Source organism: Lissotriton vulgaris, chromosome 9 (assembly GCF_964263255.1).
Source record: "Lissotriton vulgaris chromosome 9, aLisVul1.2, whole genome shotgun sequence".
Classification (NCBI taxonomy): domain Eukaryota; kingdom Metazoa; phylum Chordata; class Amphibia; order Caudata; family Salamandridae; genus Lissotriton; species Lissotriton vulgaris.
Genome location: NC_141697.1, coordinates 138,819,965 through 138,845,244, shown reverse-complemented (window position 1 = coordinate 138,845,244; position 25,280 = coordinate 138,819,965). Strand labels below are relative to the sequence as shown.

At 46.0% G+C, this 25,280-nt stretch overlaps 1 protein-coding gene across 1 annotated transcript in view; it reads left to right on the top strand.

Annotated features, from left to right (window-relative positions):
• Positions 1–25,280, top strand: part of CAPN3 (calpain 3) — a 421,844-nt gene that overhangs the window by 323,810 nt on the left and 72,754 nt on the right. The window contains exons 17-18 of the mRNA XM_086937210.1: positions 5,910–5,967; positions 15,615–15,679. Coding sequence (XP_086793336.1) covers positions 5,910–5,967; positions 15,615–15,679 — 123 coding nt within the window. The remainder of the gene's footprint in view (positions 1–5,909; positions 5,968–15,614; positions 15,680–25,280) is intronic.

The following is a 25,280-nucleotide window of genomic DNA, read 5'->3' as shown; positions in this document are numbered from 1 at the left end:
GCTTAGTTTTGGCTTGAGGAAAGAGACAGCACACAACTCCACATTCAGGGAGCAACAAAATAGGATCCTCGCAGGTCTCGTGAGTACACTGTTCATCAAGCCAGACTGAGGCATCACGTTATGTTCACCATCTTTGGCTGTTATGCAGCACCCACCCACAGCCGTCACATTTATATTCTCAAGGTTTGCAACCACAGCCATCAGGTTTGGGCAATGTTTGTCCTTCGCTAAGCATACACTTTGTGATTTGTGCAAATTTGACAGTGGGTAGGTACAATCTCCAAAAACCTGCTCTGGGAGAAAGCCTTGTGTATTACCGAGGCACGCCAAAGAGTATTGCAATCAGTTTCCCATCTGCAGTCACTCCTCATCTGCAATGTTTATGGATCAATTCTTTTTATTAATGCTATAGTAAAAAAAAGCGAAGTGCCTACAACCCCATGGGCTAGCAGCTTGTGGAAAGTAGTTATGAGAGAGAACCCAGCCTTTTGCCTACAACCATAGGGCCGGCAGAGAGATGAAGTAAGAGTCATAAAAACAGATTAAACCACAGAAACAAACCCCCCACTCCCCTAATCCTTCATGAAAGTTTTGATAAGTGATAGATGGTAAGAAATAATTCAAACTAAGGTTACCGCGTATTAGAGTCAAGAGCACTGGGCGTAGGAGAGGGTTAAGCAAATGAGGAAGGGGCAGTTGTGGGTAACACCCGAAGTAGCTTTAAGTAGGAGGGACAAGTCGGTTCACTACATTCAGTGGATAAGAGACATATAAAGAGGGCCCATTCTGTAGCGCAGTCGTCCTGTCTCTGATCAATAGTTAGTGACATCTTCTCTATCCCCACTATGAACCAGAGTTTATCGAGCCAAGCCGTATACAAGGGGCTCCTTTCAGTGCCCATAAAGCAAGTATAACCTGATGTGCCGCTCAAAGAGCTAATCCTATGTGCTTCCCTCAACAGGAATAAAGAGGGCGCCTCTGAAGATTAGGGAGACCAAGGATTGTGTAGGCAGGGAATCTAGGGATGGAGGTGTCAAATGCCTTGTCTATGCCATCAAGCACCAGAAGAAGGTGAGTTTGGGGCAATGTCATAATAGATGAAGTAACACCTTCGTCCCCTCACAACATCTCCAGCATTATTTAGAGCAGTTGGGATTCTGTCTCAGTGCAGGATATATTGTGCGTTGAGTGACTGGCTGTATAGTATATGCCGGACCACTCTCTCAGAAAATGGCCTGCCAATCTCGTCTTCCCACCTCCTCTGCCCTGCAGAATGAGGATGAACTCTCTCTTTATGAAGGAAGGTGTACAACTTGTTCTTAGTTATTAGCCATTTCATGAAAGAAGTCAAGGACCTCTCTGCATGGGGCCGGGCGCAAGGCTGCAACACACAGTGGCGAACATGAAGGTGGGGGATACGGTTGGTTTAATCTAAGCCGTAATCTAATTTTAGTTGGTTAAAAAGGATTGTCCCTTCAGGGTCAAACAAGTAGCCAACCCGTTTGCAGCCTCCGTCAATCCAACGACGGAATCGGTCATGTGATGTAATCAGGATTGGAAAGAATAGGTGTCATCGGGAAAGTGAAGGTTGTCAGTCTCGCTCTAAATACCACTGCATCCCACACGCGAAAGATGGAGCTCATGACAGGACAGGAGTATAGTCCACAGGCCGTATGTCTCAGAGGAAGCCAGGGTTCCTTCCAAATATGAGAGCCTGCCACTGACTGATCCATCAAGCACCAATGCTTCTCAGTGAGTCGCCTGCTCCATTCCACTAAGAATCATAACTGCGAGGCCTGATAGTACTGCAATGAAGAAGGCATCGCTAGGCCGCCGTCACATGTAGAGCGGTATAAAAGGCGTTTGTGAAGGTGGGGTTTCTCTCCCCCTCAGACGAACCCATTGATTGCTCCCGGCAATGAGTGGAATGCTTGCTTAGGTGAGGTAAAAGGTAAAGCCTGGAAGAGGTAGAGAATGCGTGGTAATATGGTCATTTTAATGGTCATGATTCTACCCAGCCAAGAGAGGCCTAGGCATTCCCGGTTGTGGATATCCACTCTAATTTGTTTGGCCACAGAGTCATAATTGATCACAATAGTTTTAGGGATAGAATGGGGCTGCTTGATCCGTAGATGAGAATTAGAACGGGTAGCTTATTTGAATAAAAATTAAGCCCATAAGTAATGTTCAGTCTGATGGAGGACAGATACATTAAAATTTTTCTGACTTTTGCATGTTGACTCTAAAGCCAGAGAAGGATTCACATGTCTGAAGTTCTATACCCAGAGCAGGAAGAGAAGTAAGTGGGACAGAGGTAGCCCAGATCACATCAGCGTACAGGACCTATGAGGTGTTGTTCACCTCCAAACTGGACACCGGTGATGTCTGGGTGAGTCCATATGTATTGGGAGAGGGGATCCATGTATAAGGCAAAGAGAGGGGGGTGAGGGGGCAGCCCTGTCGCGTCCCCCGGCAGACAGGGAAAGGTGAAGACAAGAGCCCATTGATGCGCACCGCTGCCTTTGAGAGCTATAGATTCTTTTGATCCATTTAAGGAAGCGGTGGCCAAAGATCTCCAAAGTCTTTAAGAGGTAAGGCCAATGGACTCTGTTGAACACCTTTTCTGCATCAATAGATTGAAGAGTCACCCATCTAGTCCTTAACACTTTATGAAGTAGATAGAATATGCATCTAGTATTATCCCCACATTGGCGCGAAAAGATAAAGCCAGCCTGGTCAGTGGAAATCATCCCTGGCATGTAGGGGTTGAGCCGGTATGCTAGTAGAGTTTAGCGTCGATATTTAGAAGTGAAATGGGTCTGTAAGACCTGCAGAGGGCTGGATCCTTACTTGGTTTGGGGATGACTGAGATATAAGCTTTGAGCATTGAATCAGTAAAAGAGCCTGTAGAAGCAAAGGAATTAAAAACAAGTGTGAGGTTTGGAGCTAAAGCATGAAAAAAGGTTTTATAACATTTAGAAGGGATGCTGTCATGCCTCTGGGATTTCAGACATGGCCGACACCACCTCTTCAATGCATATGAGCTTGTCCAGGGATTCGGCTGCCTGAGATGGTAGAGGTGAGGGGAGAGGGGTGGGCTGGCTGCAAGTTATTCCGAGGGGTCACCTGAAGTCCTAGTAGTAGAGCTTCTCCGCCACCCAAGCCACGTCACAGTTCCAGAAATGCCGGGTGGAGATCAAAAGGAGCCAAAGAAAGTTGGTGGGGCGTGGGCTGATGTTTGGCTGCCTCTTGCACCTGAGGCAAGCCTGTCCATTCTTGTGCCCTCTCCTCAATGTTCTTGTCCCTCTCCTCAGAACATGGGAGCCATTTAGACCTCTTCATCATTTGCCATGGTGTAGGGCATGCACGGAACAAGGGGGAGCCCGCATCGGAGGGTGAATTGCTGTAAGCCAGGAGACCCAGGAGTTGCTGAGCCTCTCCCAGAGACCTAAGCTGATGAACGTGTCCCTCCCAACAGAAGATTAGATTGAAGGGTTATCCCCATCAATAAGACACCTCTTTGGATCGCAGGAAATTGGTCCCTGGTGTAAACTCTCTAGAAAGATGCAGACATCCTGGAAGAAGCTGATGGTGTGACCTCTAAAGTGTATTGGCTGTTTAATCTAGCGGTGCTCAAAATGACCTCCTTTATTTGGAAAAGATGAATGAACACAAGCTAAAATGTCAGGTGGGGTTGTGCCCTGGGGCTTAACGACCCAGTGGACCCTGTTAAGGCATAATTTAGCGTTGTCATCCCAGTCAAGGACGGAGTGGAAAAGTGATAGCGTGTATTACCGTATATCAGATCCCTCTGCCCCTGACGGGATGCCCGTTAGGTGTATGTTATTGTGTCGAGATCTGTTCTCAAGGTCCTCTGTTTGAGTCCTAAACTCATCCTGTTGTTCATGTATGTGGATAATCTCTTGGCGTAGGAACTTCAATTCTTCCCCTTTTGACGTCTTGTTGTCCTCCAATGTGGAAACACGGTTGGAAAGCGAAGTTAGTTCTTGTCGTATGTCGCATATTTCAGGGTTGGTCTTCCCCCTCAACCCCAACTGCGCCAGACAATGTTGGCTGCTCCAAAGAGGAAATGTGGTCTGGGCATGATACGGGGAGCATCACCAGCACCTGGTGCCTGTAAGTGGGTGCTACAAGGATGGGCAGCAGAAGCAGGAGACACTTATTCCCTGGGACTGGGCCGCCTGCAGCAGGAGGGAAATCCGTAGTGGACTGCAAGTATCATTAGATCGACCCCTGGGAGCCAGCATCCAATATTACGTTGTCACAAGGAAGAGCTAAAGGCTTACCAATGTCTCAAAGAGAACCGCAGCTGTAGGGAAGATTACCATTTGTATCCACTTGGAGCCGCAGATCTCGGTCCTTGTGCTTGCCAAGTTATGATGGATCAGGCCTGTGTTGGAACAGAGATCACCTGCTGGGCCCCTTGATAAATTCTTGCGGACCAGCAGACAGTGGGACAGAGGGCCATAAGATGCAGTAGGCCCAGCATGTTGCTCCCAGGCCATCGCTCCAGTGATCCTACAAGTGCCCGCCCTCCCCCACAGCAGCCCTCAGCAGTCGCTACTTGTGTGTCGGCCAGATTGGGAGAGTCAAAAGTCCAAGGCCCCAGAGTGAAAGTGAAGCGGGTGCATCCATGCCGACGACCCTAGCAGGTGCAAGTCTGGCAGTTGGGTTAGGAGGGGTGACCAACAAGGAGACTCCCGGTAGCACTGGTTCTGCCCGAGGAAGTGAGACAGTAAATCTGGGTCAAAACGAGCTTCCCGATCTCGGCCGTAGAAGGCCCTGAATCGGTCCGAGGAAAGTACCCAAAGATGTGCAGGCCTGGAGAGTGAGGGCCACCACGCAGCCCCATTCCAGCTCTGTTCTGTTTCTCCGAGGTTCCACGTGGCCCACATGCCCAATAGCCATCCCAGGGATTAGGATGCCCCCATGCTGCTAAGTGATCTTGGTAGTGGCACTAGGGATGCTGATGTGCTTGTTGAGGCCTGCTATAAGCCCCGAGGGGCGCTGGTTTGGCGGGATTGCGCAGCAAATAGTTGGGACGCACTTCTTACTCCGCCGCCATCTTGGCCACTCACTCCTCCTTGCGATGACTGTTTAAATACTTTAAATAGTAAAGCACATACAGTTTGTGACCATGAGCAATCATTAAAAAAATTACCAAAATGGGGTACCTGTTGCCTCAGGTCACTGAACATAATTTATATATGAATACCAGTAGGTATGACCCTTGGGCACAGGTACTACATGACAGAAACTATAATATACTGTAGAGAGCTAAAACCTGACATAGTAGTCCTGGAGGGCTACCCACGTGGGGCTATAGTATGGGGAGTCCAGGTTGGGTTCTCCCCATTCTGAGGGCACACGAAGGGTTTAACTAAGTAGCACAAGTTCTATAGTTTGGTTTTAAGGCTAACTCAAAATGAGCCTAAAAAATCGAAATGGAGGTGAATGGAACTTCCAATACAAAGTTAAAATGGCAGGGATGGTGAAACTGCATTATTGGTCACGGATTTTTGTTTTGTTTGTTTTTACATGCCCAAATCAAAAGAGTTTGTCCTTTTCAAAACTAATTTTTTCATCATGTGAATCAGGTAGATCTAACCTAAGCATAGTATTTCATTAATCCCTTTACTCCTATTTTGTTTGTGCACTCATGTGTCTGAGCACTATTCAAAACGTCGATGCAAGAGTACTCAAACATGGGTACTACAATTATGTTGGAGTCTGTGTGTGCTATATCAACTGCAAAAGGGTAAATTGAATGTTCCTTCTTGTAGTTGACTGATCAACTTTAAATATCCAATGCTTATTGTGTTGTTTTCTTTTAATTCACTTAGAGACTATAGTTATGGATAACAGTCCTTTGTTTCTTCTTTTGGCAGGATATGGAGATCAGTGCTGACGAACTCAGGACTGTTCTTAAAGGAGTGCTAAACAAGCGTGAGTATTGTTTTCTGAGGTTTTTTTTATGGCCATTCAAAGTACCAATTTATAAGAATGCACCTATTGCAATATGTAAGGTTTTTATGTTGTTGTCATTAAGGAAACAATAAGCCCTATTGTAGTAAAAATAGTGATGCTATTTTCAGCAATAGAAGGAATCGACAATAAAAACAGCTTTTCATAGTCCCCTATTCTGGGTAGTGACGTTTCTGAGACCAAGTGGTTGTTTCAAGTTGGGTAGAAGCAAAAATCTGCAAATGCCCCTTTTGTTAATCTCACGGAACCCCACCTTATTCAGCGGTGGGGAAAGCACTTGGTTTCAGATCCCTTTGCCAGAGTCCCTAATGAAATTGACCTTCCAACTCAGTTTTTTCTTGTTCGCTGCTGAGATGAGAAGCATGGTCAGAAAAAAAGCTGCAATGCTTCTGTTTAAAGACCAGGCTGCCATATCATGGTACGCCCACCTGGTATTACATTCAGTGGTGACTACACATATTAACAGTAATGGGGTAGGTGGAGGGTTTGCGGGGAGCACGGGGGGTACTGTGGGGGGAATAAAACTTACCTGATGCTGCTTCTGCCGCCTCACGCCTTGGAGATCCTCTGCTTCCTGGTCCCAGCAGCCACTGGTACAGCATCAGAGACTCCTTGTGCAATCCCTGCGCTGCTCTCATGCTGCATAGAGAGCAGCGTGGGGATTGGCCTGAGCGGCTTGTTTAACGCTGGCTCAGGCAGAGGGAGTCTGTGTTGTTTCTCCAACCCGGCTATGCAATACCGCTGCGTTGGAGAAACCTAACTGCTCATGTCTGTTTGGCCAGTAAGCAGTGTACATCACTCCGCCCCTCTCCCGTGGCCCGGCCCCACCCTTCCCTACACACACTAGTTCTGCTAGCACCTGAAAAAGAAAACAATATTGGGATTTTTTTCAGCTGCTGGCTGAGCCAGTGGGGCGACGCTCCTCCACAATTGAGGAGGAGCCGCCGCGGTTTCATTTTCATTGAAAATCCTCCCTTCGTCCCAGCATGGAGACTTTGCATGTGGCATCTAGGACCTCTCCAAGTCTTAATAAGGTGCTTATCTTCAGCACATGAATCGTCAGGTCTTTCATCGAAACCTGCACCCTGATAACCTGTCTGTGAAGCGGCCTGATAAACGAGGAAACGCACCTGTCTGTGCAGCGGCCGGGCTTGGCTCCGCCATTCTGTTCTTGCTACCGACCGGCCGGGCTTGGCTCCGCCGGTCGAACTCCACCTCCCAGCAGCCTCCAGGGGGAGGCGCCGACGACATCAAGCAGCGCGCCAGGCAGCGCATAAAGCTCCGGCAGGTCCCTCGCCCCGCGAGGACGCGCGCGGGACGCGCCGGACGAAGCCCGGACAAAGGGCGGGCCCTCTACGGCCCTCATCGGCAGGAAGAGACAGGGACAGGGCCCTGAACTCTGCTCAAATCTTTTCCAGTAAGTCATTTATACCTACATCGTATCTGCATTTGCTGTAAAGCCTCCTCGAGCTCTGTCACCATAGTATTATCCTGGAGCCATCCTCCACGTTGCCAATCATCATGTCAAAGGCAAAATCGATCCCAGCAGTCAATACTATTGATAACTACATGGTTCAGAAGGTTGCCAAGATAAATAGTGACAGGAGATCCTCATTGGGGTTGAGCCTTACTCCTGAACTGCCATTTGATGACACGCCTCTACCTACTCCTGCTTTCGATATCAGCAACGAGGTATTCCAGACACCTGATACTAATCCCTTAACCCAGCTATTGGTAGCTATTGTAGACTCAGCTTCCGAGAGTATACCTGAGGAAGAAATAATACTGCTAGAAGATGAGCCCCCAGCCCCGGTACCTGCTCCTAGAGCTGTCAAGGGGGGGGGGGGGGGGGCGGGGGGGGAAAGTCTTTCAAAACGGGGCGGGCTTCGCTCAAGTAAAAAACGCCCCGATGCATCCCCATTAGAAAATATTGGAGAAGAAACAAGGGGCATCCCTGGAGGGAAGCTACTCTTGACGAAGACCAATTCAAGAAATTGTTAAACGCCCTAGATAGTAAAATTAAAACTATCACTAAACCTCTCCTAAGTAAAATAGACCATCTCACGGAAGAGGTGAATAGACTGGGGGGTCTTCTGCAAAAATCTCTCGAAGAAACTGCAAATATTGCCAAGCAGAAAACACTTACAGGCACATGCATCAAGCGATTTAGGAATCGCAAACGGTGCGAATCGCAAAATTCGTCCGTTTGCGATTCCCAAATCACTATTTGGGATGAATTATCCTAAAAGTGAAGAAATCGCTATTTTTGCGATTTTTTAAAGTGCAATTGCTTTTAAGGAATCGCAATTTTGCGATTCCTTAAAAGCAATACATGAAACTGAAAAAAATTGCGATTTCGCAATTAGAGAGAAAAAATTACCATGAGGTTGGACCTCATGGTAATTTTGCGAAATGTTAGAAATATGTAATTTTGTGCATTTTTTTAACTTTCATGTTGTGCACACACATGCCCTTAGGGCATGTGTGTACACAACATATGTGCATTGTTTGATTTCAGGGGTGCAACAGGGTGTCCTTCGGACACCCCTGCACCCTTGAAATCGCAATCTCAATTTGCGATTAGCTAATTGCGAATCGCAAATTGAGATTGTCTTCCCATTCATTCCTATGGGCCTCTAGGCCCATAGGAATGAATGGGAAGGGATTCCTTAATTGCGATTCGCAAAATGCTAATCGCAATTAAGGAATTCTAAGAAATCGCAATTTATTTAGCGATTTCTTAATGCATAGGCATTTGCAATTCCTTAATTGCGATTCCTTAAAAATCGCAATTAAGGAATCGCAGATGCCGAGATTGATGCATGTACCTGTATGAGTTGAATCTAAAATTACACAGACAGCTCCAAGGATAGAATTGTTGGAAAATACTCCCCTTATCCCTATGTTGACTATTGATACAGAGGGGGGGGGGTCGCTAGGGGCTCAGACATTAATATCGGTGATCCTGAAGGACCAGGTCAAACGGATAAACAGGCAGACTCAAATGTAGAGAAGGGGCATGTAGAACTAATTGTGGAGGCATCTCCCCTGATACTCGTCCTGGCAAACGTTCCCCTCTTAGAACCTGGGCAAGTAGAGAACACTCCTTCCCTGATAAATAAATCACTCACTGGTTATCAAGGAATATGGCCTTCACCCGGGAGGTATGGACCAGCTGGCACAAGAAGTAGTAAAAGCTAGAAGAGTCGAATGGATCGGGGGTGGCATTAAAAATTCAAAGGGGACTGTGTGGTGCTACACCTTTCTGATCCAGAAGTGCTCCCAAACATTCTTGCAAATATATATCCCCCTCAGCGTAGATCCACAGAAATAGTTTTATTAACATTAGACTTCTTTTATGCAAAAAAGGGAACTTATTAAACCCCACAGTCCTTAAAACAAAATTGAACCCTGTAGCAAAAAAAGGTAAACCGCTCGTTATAAGAAATAACTGGGGTGCACCGATAGAGAACAGATTCTCTGCCCTTTCTGGTCTCAATGAGTGCGATTGACTGAAAGGACGGATGAGTATAGCTAAGGATAATACTGCAGGGACCCAAGAAAGGGGAATAGGTGTTGCTATGAAGTCTATTATAACAAAACCTAGTAACGAGGGGACACTTAGCTTTAGTGAGGATCATTCTAGTACTGCGGGGCACCTGACACCGATTCACCGCAGCATTGAATGCAGCGGGGAAACTAGCCCCCCATCCAATTTGATTAATACCCCGCATGCAAAACCACTACATGGGAGGGAAAGGCAGTTAAATACAGGTCTTAAATTTCTTTCGTGGAATCTGGCGGGAATCCAGCATAAACTAGAGTCCCCTGAATGGTATGAATTCATAGATAGGCATGATGTAATCATGTTTCAGGAGACTTGGGCAGTGACCCCCGTCTATCGGCAGGGCTTTTAAAATTTTTTTGTCCCTGCAAAAAAGAACCCAAAAGGGCGGCCCTCAGGGGGTTTAATTATATGGGTACGCCAATCATTACAATGTTCCATTAAAGTGAGGCCAGTTAACAACTATGATTTACTCCCAATCGTGATATCATGGGCCGATGGTCAAGACATGGCCCTCTATAACATCTACGCCAGGGGAACTCAAGGGGGTAAAGCTGTCGAGGTGGTAGTAGTATTAGATAATGACCTAGAGAATCTTCCACCGCACATCACCATCTTAGTGGGGGGAGACATGAATACTACATTTGAACCACTAGGCAATGAGGATAATGAAATGTCCCTAGAGGAAGATATTAAATAGGGAGTCCCTCAATTGGATTTACCTGTGATAAAGAAATGGACTGAGGTGGCTATACAAGTCAAGAGCATGTGCTTGGCTAGGGGGTTGAGGGCAGTAAACGGCCGCACCCCCTCAGACCTACAGGGTGTGCACACCTTTGACAATACAAGGTCAAGTAGTCGGATAGACTACATCCTTGTAGATGTCAGAGTCTGGAACAAGATAATAGACATGAAAGTGACGTCTAGATTGGAGAGCGACCACAACCCATTGTCCTTGCTCTTTAAACTGGACCAAAGTAAAAACTCACCTAACCAGGAAGGGGGTGTCATGCCGCTAGATGTTATCCCAACCAACAACCTTCGACATATTAAATGGGCAACACTGATGGATAAGCCAGGGGATTTGCAGGATTTACTGGAGGCTGTCGGAAAAGAGGTCAGCAGATTGCAGGTTTACTGTAATGAAGTAAATTTTAACAAATTAATTGAAGAGTCACATCCTAAGTTTTTCGCTAAGTTACAGGGGTTTTTCTTAAAAAAGGCACATAAGGGGAAAGGTGCTGGCCCCCAGAGACATCGAGGATGGTATGACCTTTCTTGTAGAAAGGCACGGCAGAACCTTAGCCTAGCGCTGAGGACCAAAGAAGGTGTGCTGAAGGCCAGGGATGATTATAGGAAAGCTCAAGCTAGGGCAAAAAGGTTGTGGGATGAGAATCAATGGTTAGATCTTAAAAAAGCCTGTGCAGCTAAACAACAGAAAGAGTTTTGGGCCATTTTAAAATGGGGTAGGGGGGAATGGCAGAGTGTCCGAAAAATCACGTTGCAAAGGAAGCATGGGTGGATTTTTTTAAACCACAATATGCTGATAACTTCACCTCGATACCCCATCCGTTCCCCAAAATGGTCTTTTATAGCCATGAAATATTCTCTTTGAAAGATGTAGATGTAGCATTGGACGGGGTGACTAGAGGCAGGGCTCCAGGTATTGATGGAATACCGGCAGATGTATTTTTATCTGACCGGGCTAACTGGTGCCAATACTTCGTATGGCTTGCGAATTCTATCGCACAAGGAGCCATGATACCATCTTCATGGAAGGGTGCGGAGATCATTCCTGTTTTTAAAAAAGGGGATAAGGTTTACCAAGTAATTATAGGCCCATCAGCCTTATCGATTCAGCGCAAAAACTGATGGGTAGAATGATACAGAACAAAATACAAGCCTGGATAGATGATAAGGATATCCTTTCCCCGTACCAAGCTGGCTTCCGACCCTTAACCAGCTCCGTTGACCAGGTATTCCATTTTTTAACTCTTTACTGGAAAAACGTGTATTTTTAAGTAGGCGAAGGAAAACTTTCACTTACCATCTGCTCCTGAGGCTTCTACGTGCGGCAGACCCGGAGAAATGTCCCCGACTGTTTTGCGGCGTTCGCGGAGCTGGGACCGGGGTGTCGAGTGAGAGGTGCAGCCGGCCGCGACTGCCACAGCAGCGGCCACTGGTGGAGGTGAAGAGTCGGCCGGAGGGCGCCGGAGAATTGATGGGCCGATGGTGACAGTGACGACCCAGTCCACCTCGCGGAGTGCCTCGTGGGGATACGTGATAAAGCAGGGTCGAGGGGAGTGCACGACATCTGACCCCCCTTCCCAGTTTTTGTGTCCGGGCACGATCAAGGACTACCCCCGGAATCGGCGGGCGGCTCCCGGGGGGCGGCAGAGATTTTGTTTAGCCCTTTGGTGACTCTTCTATGGGGAGCCTGCCTTGACTTTCTTAGTCCACGCTGTTAATCCTGTAGCGCCCTGGTTTGGGGCCCGGTCCCTGAGGTGAGGTGAAGAAGGACGTGGCCGGATCAGCTAAGATGGCGGCCGGCACCCTCTTACGCAGACCACATCCAGGCCGAACAGCTGAAGTGCGGGTGGGATCAGGGGACTGGCGGTACGAGAAGGAGCCCACATCCAAAGATATATTGGCTGCTCTAACGACTCTGCATGATACCCTGATCTGTAATGCCCGGGACCTGGGAAGGATGGCCGCCATTGTTGTCCCGCCGTTCCACAGGGGCACAGTTCGATCTCAGTGGAGTGCCTACGTGCCCGCCTCTATGTCCATGAAGAGTGCTCCAGCTGCGCCGAGGTTCATGGAGACGCTGAAAGACCAGGCTCATGTGATCGCCCTGGACAGATCTGTTGTGCATTCGAGTGTCTCGTAGGGGCACATGTCTAATTGGCGGCTGGGGAAACAACGCCGATCTATTCCTTGGGCTGCCCCGGCGATGTTTCGGCGCTTGCCGGATTGTGTGACTCTCTCTCCTTGGATGGTGAGACTGTGTTCGGACTTGAGGATGTTTCCGGGGTTGATATCGACACAGACGGGTTTCCGCCATACCTGTTCGGCTGGGTTTCGTTTGCTGAAGTCTCATGGAGCGATAACTTGGCCAGGTCCGCCCGGATCACTTGGACCCTCCACGCCGCTCTGTATGCCGATTGATAAGTGGAAGTCTGTTGGTTCTATTGATAGACAAGGCCAGGGGTGATGCCGTCTAGAATCCAGTGGACTTCTTGTTGACTGACGGTGATTGGGGGACACTCGGCGGGGATTGCATTGCTGGTGTGGTCGATGGTTGGTGTTCACCATGGATCTTCTGATCTTGCTTTTAGGATGCTTATTGGTGCGCAGGGGTGGGGGGGGGGCCGGGTGGTGAGATCGAGGGCCCTTCTCCACCTTTTTCTTCTCTTCTTCTTTCTCTTCTTTTTCTATATTTCGGGTCTCCATTAGGGTGACAGGCACACTGCTGGGGGGGGGTAGGCCGTGGCCTTCTGCAGGGGTGCAGGGTGGGGGTAGGGGGATAGGGTTTGTTAATTTGTCCGTTATTTGTTTCTATGGCCCTTTCGTCTTTCTTCCATTTTAGTGTCGTCGTTCTTCATGTTTCCTACAGTATGTTTCGATTTGAGGGGTGGGGTTCAGCTTTGCTACGAAACGGGTTTGTGCTTCCATTTATCCTGACTCGCGTACCTTACCCCCAATACTCCAATTGTATTTGTACTATTTGCGGATATCCTGATTCACGCTTGTTATTGTAGGACCATGTATGACCGTATGGCATTTATTTTTTGTTTTTCCTTACTGTAAAATGAACCTTCATAATCCTGAATTCCGACCAGTACACTTAAATACAAGTCATATCCTAGACATTTGTTGGACCCCGGTTGTTGAACTGCTATAACTTTCCATATTGCTCTGCTGTACTTATGTGTTGACTAGCGGCCGGCCGGGGTGGTTGTAGGCCCATGCTTGTAATTGCTTGAATGTAATGATAAAGGTTCCCCAAAAATTAAAAAAAAATTAAAAAAAAAAAAGTAGGGGTGTGTGTAATGTTTTATTCTGCCCGCGGTATTGGTGGGATTTGGCAACTCCGCGTTATGCTGGTAACATGGAGTTCTTATCAAATTATGCCACTAGCCCCTTGGCTGAATTTTTTTCCCACAGGACTCCAGTAATGCAAGTGAAATTTGGCATCTCCTAGCTCGTTTTTCAAATGCGGGCGGTCGCAGTCTGAGGGCTGCTTCTCGAGTAGATCTGCTGCCGCTCGAGTAGATTTTCTACCCGAGCGGCAGCAAAATCAACTTGAATATCTGCACATACTTGCGCGCCGCATAGTGCTTTTCTGGCTGATTTTTCCAGTGCTGCTCATGCTCCCGGTGTTAAATTGCAGCCACGAGAAGCACGCCATGCATATTTTCCGCCCGTTGGTGGAACTCCATGGAATCTTGCAGAGTTTTATGTAACTGCACAGAGTGAAACTACGAATTCCGCCGACCCCTAACAAAAAGTAAGATTAATATACTTATTGGCTATGCATTCAAATGAAATGCTTGCCACCAGGCCCCATTTGTGACGTGTACTAAGGAATTCTGAATCATCAACTAAGAAATCTTGCATGAAGATTACATAGCTAATGTGCTATTTAAACCACATCTAATGCCCAGATTCATTATATGCTTACGTGGGCCTCGCAAGATGCATGCTGACCCAAGAACCAGTCTTTTTTGCAAAGAAATTGGCAAAAGCTATGCTTGAAAAGTGCAAGAGCTACTAACCTTGTAAGCAGCAGAAACACAAGAAGGATCATTGGTGCACATTCTGTGTTTTATTATTTCTTAGAATTTTACTGAGTTTCAACTTCATTCTTCTGTTTCTACTGTGAGTGGGTGCAATAAAATATGTTGCAGAATGTTAGCCTCCATCTTGCCATAAAATTATTTTATATGGCTTACACTTGGTTTGATTGTCTTTGAAATGTGTACTGGATGGCACTGTGGGTTCATCTTTGTAATGTAGCATGTGGTTGATGACTATCAGCCTGCTAGACTTCTTAAATCTGGAATTGCTAAAACTTTTACCATTTGTGCAATGCAGTGCTTCTGATTTCAATGCAACTCTTTGCTATCTTTATGTTAGTTTATACAACACTTGTTCTTAAAATGTACATTATTCAGTACAACTTAGGCCAGTTATTTCGAAACTTTTGCAAATGTAATTGCTAGGTAATTCAATTATCTAATTTCTTATGGTTATATTTAATTTGGCAATGGTTGTTTGTGCCCACTTCAGGTCCCTAAGCCAGTGTTAACGTGATTTAAATAAATACTTTCTCAAATGTTAGATCGTTCCCATGTCAATGTTTACCACCCTTTTATATGCAATGACATGTACTTCTGTTAGTAGCTTAAGTTTGTTAAAATGTCAGATTTATGGTGTCTTTCAGTGATTTGTTTTTCTGATGCATTAACTTCTTTTCCACATTAACCATGCATTACTACCAAGATGAGTGGAACTGTAGCTCTTAATACTAGTGAGTACAGATGTTGTTTGATGATGGCCCCTAAATGCTGTCTGGTTCTCACCATATATAGTGTTGTAACTGTCAGTTATAGTACCTGCAGGGTTAATTTGAAGGTACTTATAAAGCGGGTCACAGAACAAGACATCTCAAAGTGTTATGCAACCTAAGCAAAGCATGCTATATGTGTAGACAGTGTCTTGCTACCTGTTAGATGAAAGTGATAATATTATGTTGCACCAGTACAGTCCCACAGAGCAGCTTTTGCTAGTTTTCAGCACTTTCCCACTTCTGCAAGTCTAGACTATCAGGTGTGAACGAACTACTTTGTGATGCAATATGGTTGTTATACTAAAAACTAAAACTTGAAAGGTCTACATTTTCTAATTTGAAGATATTTTACCATGTTGATTTTGTCTACCTAGAAATGTGTCTGGGTCAATCAATAAAGGGAGTTCTGTCAAGGGCAATCACAAGTTTGAATTTAATTCTGATACGCATTGCTTTCTTCCTTTAATCCAGATAAAGACTTGAAGGTAGAAGAGTTCACGCTGGACTCCTGCCGCAGTATGATCGCCCTCATGGACGTATCCTTCTTATGCCATATCTGAAAACACTAGAGGGAGTCTGAGGGGCCCATGCTTGACATTTGAAGTTGTGTGTGACAGAAGAAGGGTCAGGTCTTCACCCTATGATGGGTCATTCAAGCATCTAAAATAAGATGTTGAGTAATTTTGAGACTGGTGCTTCTGCCGGGGTCCAGTAGACATAGTGGCAAAAGAACTGCCTAGTGTAAGGCAACTGGACTGTCACTGTGTCCGGCAGAACAAGAATCTGATATTTAAAGTTGTAGATGTGGCTTTGTTACAACCTATTTTTCTCATGCAAACACAAAAGTTTTTAAGAATCCAGCCCTTAGTCTGAGAAATGTGTCCTCCTCCATCAGACACCATGGGAACCATTATGCCATTATCGAAAGTCTAGAATTTAAAAGAATCCCACTGTAGGCACTGGTAGGCTCAACAATATTCATAAAGTACTGCAAAGGTTGATGCTACTAATGCTCCTAAGGAAGTTTTTCAACATATTTTAAGAGAAAATACACCAGAAATGTAACATGTACACCATCTCTAACTATATGGATTGAATTAGCAACAAACCTCAAAGTTATGTCAATCAGTAAGAGTATTGCAGGAGTAGCTAAAAATAATGCAAATTATTTATATCTTTTGCTAGTTGTTGCCTCTATGGTGAATAAAAGTTGGCTCTTAAGAAAGGTGGCAGGAATAGTGGCCCACGTGATCCTGCCTTTGATTCTTGATCCTCCCTCAAAACTATCCAACCAAGCAACTTTTGCCTGGTAGGCTGTTAAAGCTATCTTTTTTGATTTGATTAAAAAGTACAATTGAATCATGATGGAATCATTCATAAGGTAAAATAAGATCATTCATATCATTCATAAGATGGAATAAGATCATCAATACGATCATTCATACAAAGAAATCATTCATAAGCTGAAATCATTGAGGCTCAACAAAAGTAGGGCTGGGCATAGTTCGCGAAGTAGCGCTATGCGTAGCTACGCGAAGTGCACTTTGCACTACGCGAGCTATGCGTAGCAGTACACGAACTGCGTAGTACCCTGTTCGCACTGTGCAAGATGCCATTTTCAATGATTGCACAGTGCGGACAAGCATCCGGCACTGTGCAATCATTGAAAACGGCATCTTGCACAGTGCGAGCTGTAGTTTTCTGCCGCTCAAGTAGATTTTTACTCGAGCAGCAGCTTTCTCAATGCGGACTGGTAGTTTCTCATCGCGAGCATACGCGACCACTCGCAATGAGAAACCTGACCTCCCCGCGCTGAGAATCTTGCCGGGAGGTTTATTTTCCACGCTTGCGATCGCCAACTTGATGCTGACGATCGCAAACGAGGAAAAATCTCGCCGGGATGTCATTTTGCTTGCTCGCGGTCGCCAACTTGACGTTGAGGACCGCGAACAAGCAAACAAGGACCGTTGCACTACACCACGCGTGCTTGCACTGTGCTACGTGCAGTTCGCGTAGTGCGAAGTAGCGCAAACTACGCAAGCGTAGTGTAGTGCTTTGCCCAGGGTTAAAGAAAAGCCCCATGAATTCTTCTCAGCTTCAGATTATGCAGAAGTTTAGGAACAGTGCTATTAGCTTTGATAGGTGGACTATGGCAGATGGCCAATGCTAGCTTTGGTCTTAGTAGATCTAACAGAACATTTGGTGCCATTTTAATGGCATCTTGCTAGCACACTTTGTGGTAGTAGTTATGGGTGGCATTGTTTTGGTCTTGATGGATCGTTTTCAAATGTAAAAATGCTAAGTTTGGCTTTGCCTCCTTTCTCTTCAGATTCTCCTGTCATAACATATGGAGTGATGTGTGGATTTTGTTTATTGTTTTTTCTATTTACTAATACTAATTTATCCCATAGCAGTCCTAATAGCCATCTACTTCAATTCTGCACGAAGTATAAACCGTTCACTTTTTATACCTGCTTCCGATCCTTTATTTCCAAAACACAATTATAGGTGACCAGGGCCTTTTAGTCCTGAGACCTTCAGCTGTGGAATGCCTTGTCCTGTCTTTGAGGGTGCGCTCTCTAATAAACGTCTTGTCTAAGCGCTAAACGCTATTCTTCAGTATATTCTAGTCTTGCTACTTGTGCCAAGAAACCTAGTGTATCACTCTCAAAAAATGCAATAGGTTTATGGCCCAGTTTCCTCCATTCTTATTGCTTTAGTCTCCTGCCTATTGTCATGGTATTGTGGATGCAAACCAACATTTTGAAACTAAGTGGAGAAAAAAAAGATTCTTGTGGTGACAGATATAGTCTGACACCAGATCACAGTTCAGAGAGTTTTTGTCCCATGCACAGTACCATGCCTGTTGGTCAAACACCTGGGAATATAAATTCATGAAAATACGTCTGTCCACTTTCACATACAAGCAAATGCTAAACCTGACATTTTAACCTAAGAATTCTCATCAAGGGTGTCTTTTTGCTTGCAGGCGTTTATAAAGGCCAGTTTGCCCCTCTGTAATTTTATCCAGGCTTGATTTGTGTAATATGTTTATCAGATGGGTTAACCCCTTGCGTGATCATGACGGCCGGAGTCATGGTGGGTGTGTGCGCACGACGGCCGGGGGCCGTCCGAACCACGCCCAAGAATGGAATGTCCAGCACCACGGCGGAATTCGCGTGCAGCCAAGGAGTTAATTAATGAAACACCTTTAGTATTTAATGCAGACTCAAGTAAACATGCAAAGTACTGTAATAGTAAACAACACTGGGTCTTCTGAAAACCATCAAATAACTATTTTAAATAATATTTGTTTCTAGATACCATATATCATACTGAAAGTTGATCCGCTGCTATTAAGCAATGTTTTCATTTTGAAGCTTGACGCAAAAAGAATAAGGTGCGGTAATCCTCAGTGCACAGAGAAGATTATATTCAAATTAGGTGCTACAAGTGTTCGATAACCTGTTGGATAACATTCAAAATAAGAGCAACACCAAAAGAGAAGGAAAAAAGTGCACATAATTTACGAAAGGGTAATCCATATTGTGGAATGTTAAATTAGTTTTTTTAAGTACGCTGTCAGATCCATTTGGAAGTTCTTCGTTTCAACACTAAGGGACTCATTTATGAGATTTTGACGTAGGGCAGAGCTACAAGGAATCTTGCTACGCTGCCCTACTTCAAAAGAAAAGGGCATGAATGCGCCTTATCTATAAGATACGGTGCATTCACGTCCTTTTCCCCTGCGCTGGCATACAATGGGCTGCTGTGCACCAATGCAGGCCCCCTTGCACCATGGTACAACAGGGGCTTGCGTTGCTGGGCTGATTGATTTTGTGCAGGGAGGGACACCTTCCTGCTCAAAATCAATCAGTTCAGGCTAATTCCTCTTTCTATGTGTGCTGCAGAAAAAGGAAAAACTAGAAAAATGAAAGAAATTTCTGCTTGTTGCGCCTCCCTTAGTCCACCCCCGGGGTGGTGTTCGATTCTGACGCATTCCCAGGTATTCAATTTCTAGTAAATCTGGAAATGTGTCAGATTCCACAGGTGTTGCATGGGAACACCCACAGCAACACCCATGGGACGCCCCTTTCACCGAGTGTTCTGCCTGAAAGAGGCATATATTTATAAGGCCATGAAAAATGGCTTTATGTGGACATGTATATATGCTGGGGCACATTGCACCACTGGAATGTCAAAAAAGTGGCGTTCGGGTGCCGCAATGGGCCTCATAAATGAGGCCCTCAGTTTTTAAATTCCAGGGTCATCATCAGGGCATTTGTCAAGTTAGGAGCATCTAGCATTCAAAATGGAATTAATAGATGGGCTGTACAGCTCAGTCAAAAGTAAACAGAGTGTAAGCTGATGTAGGATATAAGAATTGCTGTTCTTAAACATAAGTAACTGATACAGGATGTAATTTGGTAGTCAGTGTAGCCTTGTTCTCAATGCACTGTTTAAGGTTAGGGTACATTTTGGGCTAAGTGATAGTGAAATAAATTTCTATAGGGCGCAATTGCCAAGGCATCTTAGCGCTAAACGTTCCTGCTATTAAGATAAGTAACAGATTAGAGACAGGAATTGAAGACAAAACATGTTTTCAGTACTTTCGAAAAGAAGATAAGTTGATCTGAGATCTCAAAAAAGAGGCAAAGAGTTCCACAGCTTACAGACCAGATAAAAAAAGTTTTCTTCCCCAGCCATCTGTCTCTTCGTATTTTGTTTACATCTACAAGTTAATTCCGGATCTTAAGTTCCGAACAGGCACATGCCAAGAAAGGTTTTTTCGGAAATATACAGGAACTCTGTCGTGCAAGGCTTTGTGTGTCGAAAGTGAGCCCATCCTAGTATCGATGCCCGGACGGCTGGCGCAAGTCGCCTCTTAGTTCCCATTCTGAATAGTTACCAAAATAAAGAGACGGGCGCTGGGAGCAGGAATCACAAGAACAGGATTTATTACTCATGAGGAGAGCCTGTCATTTCGGACACGAAACACGGTGTCTTTCGGGAGGTGCTCTAACAAGTGAGCTGGGACATCGTCTTTTATACCTTACAAAACACTTAGCATTACAATCACGACATTGTGAAACACGGAAAAGACATCCCCATAATCCTCGTGTCAATCCTACCCCACATATGTTCACAATAGGGACCCTTGACCTGCTGATAAGAGGGGAGGGTAATTACGCAGCTGAGTGTTCCGCCAATTTTTAGGATGTGTGCGCCTGATCGTAGCCCAGGGGGTGGGGTGGCAGGGATCAATAGTGGGTCCTTTGAAGAGGAGTGATTCCATACAATAAGCAGTAAACAGTATCTCCTGGCTTAGGCGATGACCTCAGACATGTGTGGACAGTCAATCGCGGAGGGAGAGTTTACCAACAGAGGGGTTATTCATGAAGGGAAAGGAGGTGCTGGTCAGGCGCGGCCATGACTCCCAAGGACAGGGTCTTGCAGAAGAAGAAGGTTTATGACTTGCCCGTGTGAGGGAGAAGGGGAAGGGGGAGCCAGGGTGTGCACAGGGACAGAGTCGCACAGAGAGAGAGAGGTCTTATGACCCGTACATGAGAGAGCGGGGGCAGTCAGGTGCAGCTGGGGAGGGCTATGTCAGCCGAGGCGAAGGATGCCTCTTCAAGAGAAAATGGGGGGTTTGCGCGGGTCAAGCAGGAGGGTTGCCTTTCAGGGCAGGGTCGCGGAGAGGGTTTCATAGTCTATGCATGGGAGAGAGGGGGGTTTCAAATACGCGCAGAAGGGAAGCCGGTGATTCTAATGAGCGGGCAAAAAAGGCCAGGGTGCCTATAAATGGCTGTCTTATACACATGGGCGCGGGCTTTTGCTGGCGGAGTGATGCGGTCAACATTTTACGGTATTCATGGTGCTTACAGGGAGAGGAGTGGGAAAAGGGAAATGAACGCTGTTTATGTACATCAATTTCTCTAATTTTCCACAGTCGCCCCTTTTTACATAACAGAGTTCATTTTTGTAATTGATGGGGGTACAAATAAACAGGCGCGGTTGAAGAATTAGCATTTGTCAATACTAACATTTGGCATATAATCATGGACAGTTGATGTGATGGGCAGAATGCAGCACATAGGAAATTGCATTTGTCGAGTTCCTAACATTCAAACGCACTACATAGCATAAATGTCTCTGACTTAAAAATGTGACCAATGAACATTTTGACCAGGTAGTTGAGGGCGGAATTCAGTTCAATACACAAGATCTCTTCGTCACAGTGTCTTTTTAGCAGTGAGCCATCACTGGTAGGCTCTAGTCCGTATCCTTCAGTTGGCGCTGTTGAGCACCGGCGGTGGAGCTATAGGTCCAGCTCGTATTTAACCTTCCGCGTTGCAAGGTGCGGTCTGTCCTCTGCTGTTAGACCACAGTCCTGTTCCCTAACCAATCCTTTTAGTGGCGCCTTATGCTCGGCACCTATATTTCCGTGGCAACACCCTATTCCCACCTGAATGCTGTTCTTCCTTTTGGCGAGAAGTCACATGGAAAAGAGGGTGTGTGTGGTTCAAATAGTCGATAGGAGAGAGGGCGGAGTGGGGTCAGAGTTCCTGGGACACACCAAAGGGACCAAGGGAGCAAAGGATAACAAGCAGGCAGGCCCATCAATCGGGCCCAAAGAAGGGGGACGGAGACTCCAGGCACACGTGGGTTAGCAGACGGAGGACTTCAGGGCAACCCGTCATTTGTCATTTTCCACGTTTGAAATTGCTGTCTCGTCCCGTATCTTGTTGCTCTGCAGCTCCACCTTTGGTCGAGGTCACATGTGTCTCAAGATCTGCAGCCAGGCTGTACGTCACGTCCGACCCTTCTCCTCCGGTGATCGTAAATCTTTGAATAGGTACAAAACAAGCTTTAGAGAACTGGCAGGAGAAGACATTTATGCATGTGAATTCCTCCCTCAACCCTACGCACTTAGGAGCTATGCTCATCGGTCATAGTCAGACGTTCGTTACCAAGCAGTGCATATGTCGGCATTCCTACTGAGTTCATGCCAAGTTTATTCATCGTCTATTTATAACACAAATGGATAGAAATAAGACTCCCATCAACTGCGCATTTCATCAAATTCAACATTTTGGAACCTCCAGTGGAGACTTGCCCTTCAAACCCGAGCCTTTAACAGTCTAACATTTCCCTTCAAGGTTGGCTAACCTTTTCAAACAGGGCGGGGGCGCTATCATCGAGAGTCAGGGAAAAACAGGTTTTTCTCGAGGGACGACAGTTACTCATGGTCATCATGTTTATATCCGGGACAGCAGCTGGGGTCAATCAAGTGGGGCGGGGATGCTTCGGGCATTCGCGCTTGGGTGCAAAGGGGGGTGGGGCAATCTGTGCATTGGGGGTCAATCTAGACGTTGGCGTTCGTCTCTGATGAACAAAAAAATAAGGTGCCATTGACATACAGTTCCCCTATACAAGGCCAGATTGGGGGACCTTAGTCGTCTTACCTGTCCTTTCCTTCTCAGCCAATTCGAGTTCATTCATTTTGCAGAAAGGAGAGGTAGTAATATGGCGAGATACGATCATTTTAGTTTCGGTCAATTTCGCTGAACACCTTCGCGTTCAATAAGTATCCAATCAGACTGGTGCCGGCGAGGCACAATTTTACCATAAAAAGGAAGAGGAAATAGGGAGACTCTCATAGAGAGTGAGAGTCGTCCGCAATCTAAACGAGCCATTCGGTACACGTATGACATGTAGAGAGAGAGAGAGAGAGAGAGAGATAGGTAAGGGGGGAGAGAGAGAGAGAGAGAGAGAGAGAGAGAGAGAGAGAGAGAGACGTGTACGAAAATAGGTCATTTAGTGTGCTCACAACACAGAACAGCAGGGGGTCAGGTAACGGAGAGACGCAAACAGAGGGAGGACATAAACCCCTACAGTACACACACACAAACTCAGACGAAGGAAGACAGTACATGTATTACATATATAAGACATTCACAACAAAACAGAAAACAATTGTTGGCCAACAAGATCTATTTTTATATCCTGCGTATCTTTACTATCCTATTTACCTACGTGCTTAGCTCTTTTTTCCTTTCCCTCCTTTTCCCTCTCGCTTGTTATTTCTGCGAGCGTTCTCAATTGCCAATACTTACACCTCGGTCAGTCGATCAGAAATTAACCTGGTCGCGCTATTTACCCATGGTTGGATCTTAAACCATTTTTCAGTTTCTTCCTTTGGTGGGAAGTTCTCCAGGCTGAGGCAACGGCAAGTATTGATCGGGAGAACAGTCGGACAGCTTGGCTATATCTATAAGAGTGTGAGAAGGGGGCAGTACATTTTGAACATCAGCAACATTTCTAACTTCCCAGACGGGTGGTGCCTTGGTAACCCTTACCCCAACACTCTTCTTTGTCCTTTCCCTATCTAGTCAAACGTCTAGTTACATTATCTAACGTGCTATTTCGAGTCAATTTTCGTCATACAGTACCCGTCAAGTTTCTATGTCAGTCCATCCTCCCAGTCGCTACGTTCTAAGGAGGAACAGTCATGTTTAAGTCTACGTCTTTCAAAAACTCATCAACATAAGGACTATGCTCATATTCCCTTATTCCCTTTTCGTCGGTTGGTCGATCATCGCTCTTCCACACTTCAGTCGTCGTTCCGACGCGACCTGCAGAAGGGAGGAGAAAGAAGGGGGTGGGGGCAGCATTCAAACCACATCAGCATGCAGTAGTCCGAAAATGTTTTTACCTACCACATACTCGACCTATCTCCACGTAGTGCATTCCTCTACCATCTCGGCGTTTAAGCCCAGAGGGACCAGTAGTGTCAGATAGATAATCATTGACGATCTGCGTATCTACATGAGTCACTTGGTCGCGACCCCTTTAGATTGCGTGCAAGGGTGGCGGTCAGGTGGCATTTTCGTGGTGTCGTTTGAGGGTGTCTGAAAACACTTTTCCGGCTGCCTGTGACACATAATGTAGCTGCTAAATATCGGGTCCTTTTTAACCTTCAGCCTTCATCATACTTATTCTTCGCTCACAGTAGTAACACATTCAAAACTCATTAATGCAACCGCTACAATTATATTTTCTTTTTCAGAATACCTTTAATAAAAAGTGTTGGTGTATAAATACGGGCCTACAACCCAGTGGACCGGCCACGGAGCAGATTGGAACTGTACATAAGAGGAACGAAGTTGGTGGCAGTTCATTGCATAAAGTGCAGCAGTGCAATAAAATCGTATCGAACTTTCCTACAGAGCAAGCATGATGCATGTCAAGAATTCAGTTTGTCAATTAATTCATTAATTCATTATCCAAATGCTCACTCAGTGCCTAAATTACAACAATTCATGGCTCCCAATCATAATTAGTACCCACCCTAAATCAGTTCATTGCCCAAACACATGATCAATATCTGTCTTACATTGCCTTCTTCTCTAAGCACATCATCACTATCCATCTTATCGACTTTCATTGTCCAAAAATGCATACATATCTCAGAGCATCAAGATTCGAGCAATCCGGGTGAACAGGGAGTTCGAAAGTTTCGTTTCGCGTATCGGCGCCATTTTGGGCGAGGTCAGGCAGGTTCCAGTATAGTCAGAATGTCTCCAATGACTCGTGGTTGGACCAGAACCTCTTTTGGCAGTTCAAAAAGTTTTCGTAATGGGGTGGCAGATCATTAGTCAAAAAGTGGGGAGGGAGGCAACAATCTTTTCCTACCGGGTCATTCTGGTGTTCCACCGGAACTGAACAAATCTGTATCTTTGCAGGATTCTAGTCATTTCCAAACTGAAGCTGGCGCCGGCAGGAGTGCGCTGACGTCTCGTGGCTCCATCGGAGGACAGGGCGGGGGCGCCTCGTGGAGAGGTCGGCCCCCGGGCTCTTTTAGAATCTTCAAGGTCGTGGAGTACAGGGCGTGTGCCCATCCCGGGCAAGGAAACCCGCTTTTTGATATGGACCCCTTCTTCAAGCAGGAGTGTTGGGGTGTCGCTGGAAGCCTCCACCTGGAGGGAGGTGGGGGAGGCTCCCCCTTCCAGCGACCCCGCGCCGTTCCTCGGCTCCACCGCTTTGGTACAGCCATGCCAGGCAATGAAGATGGGGGGGGGGGGTCGGTGGCTGAGGCAAGACACCCCCCCCTTGACATGTGGCGGGACTACCTGC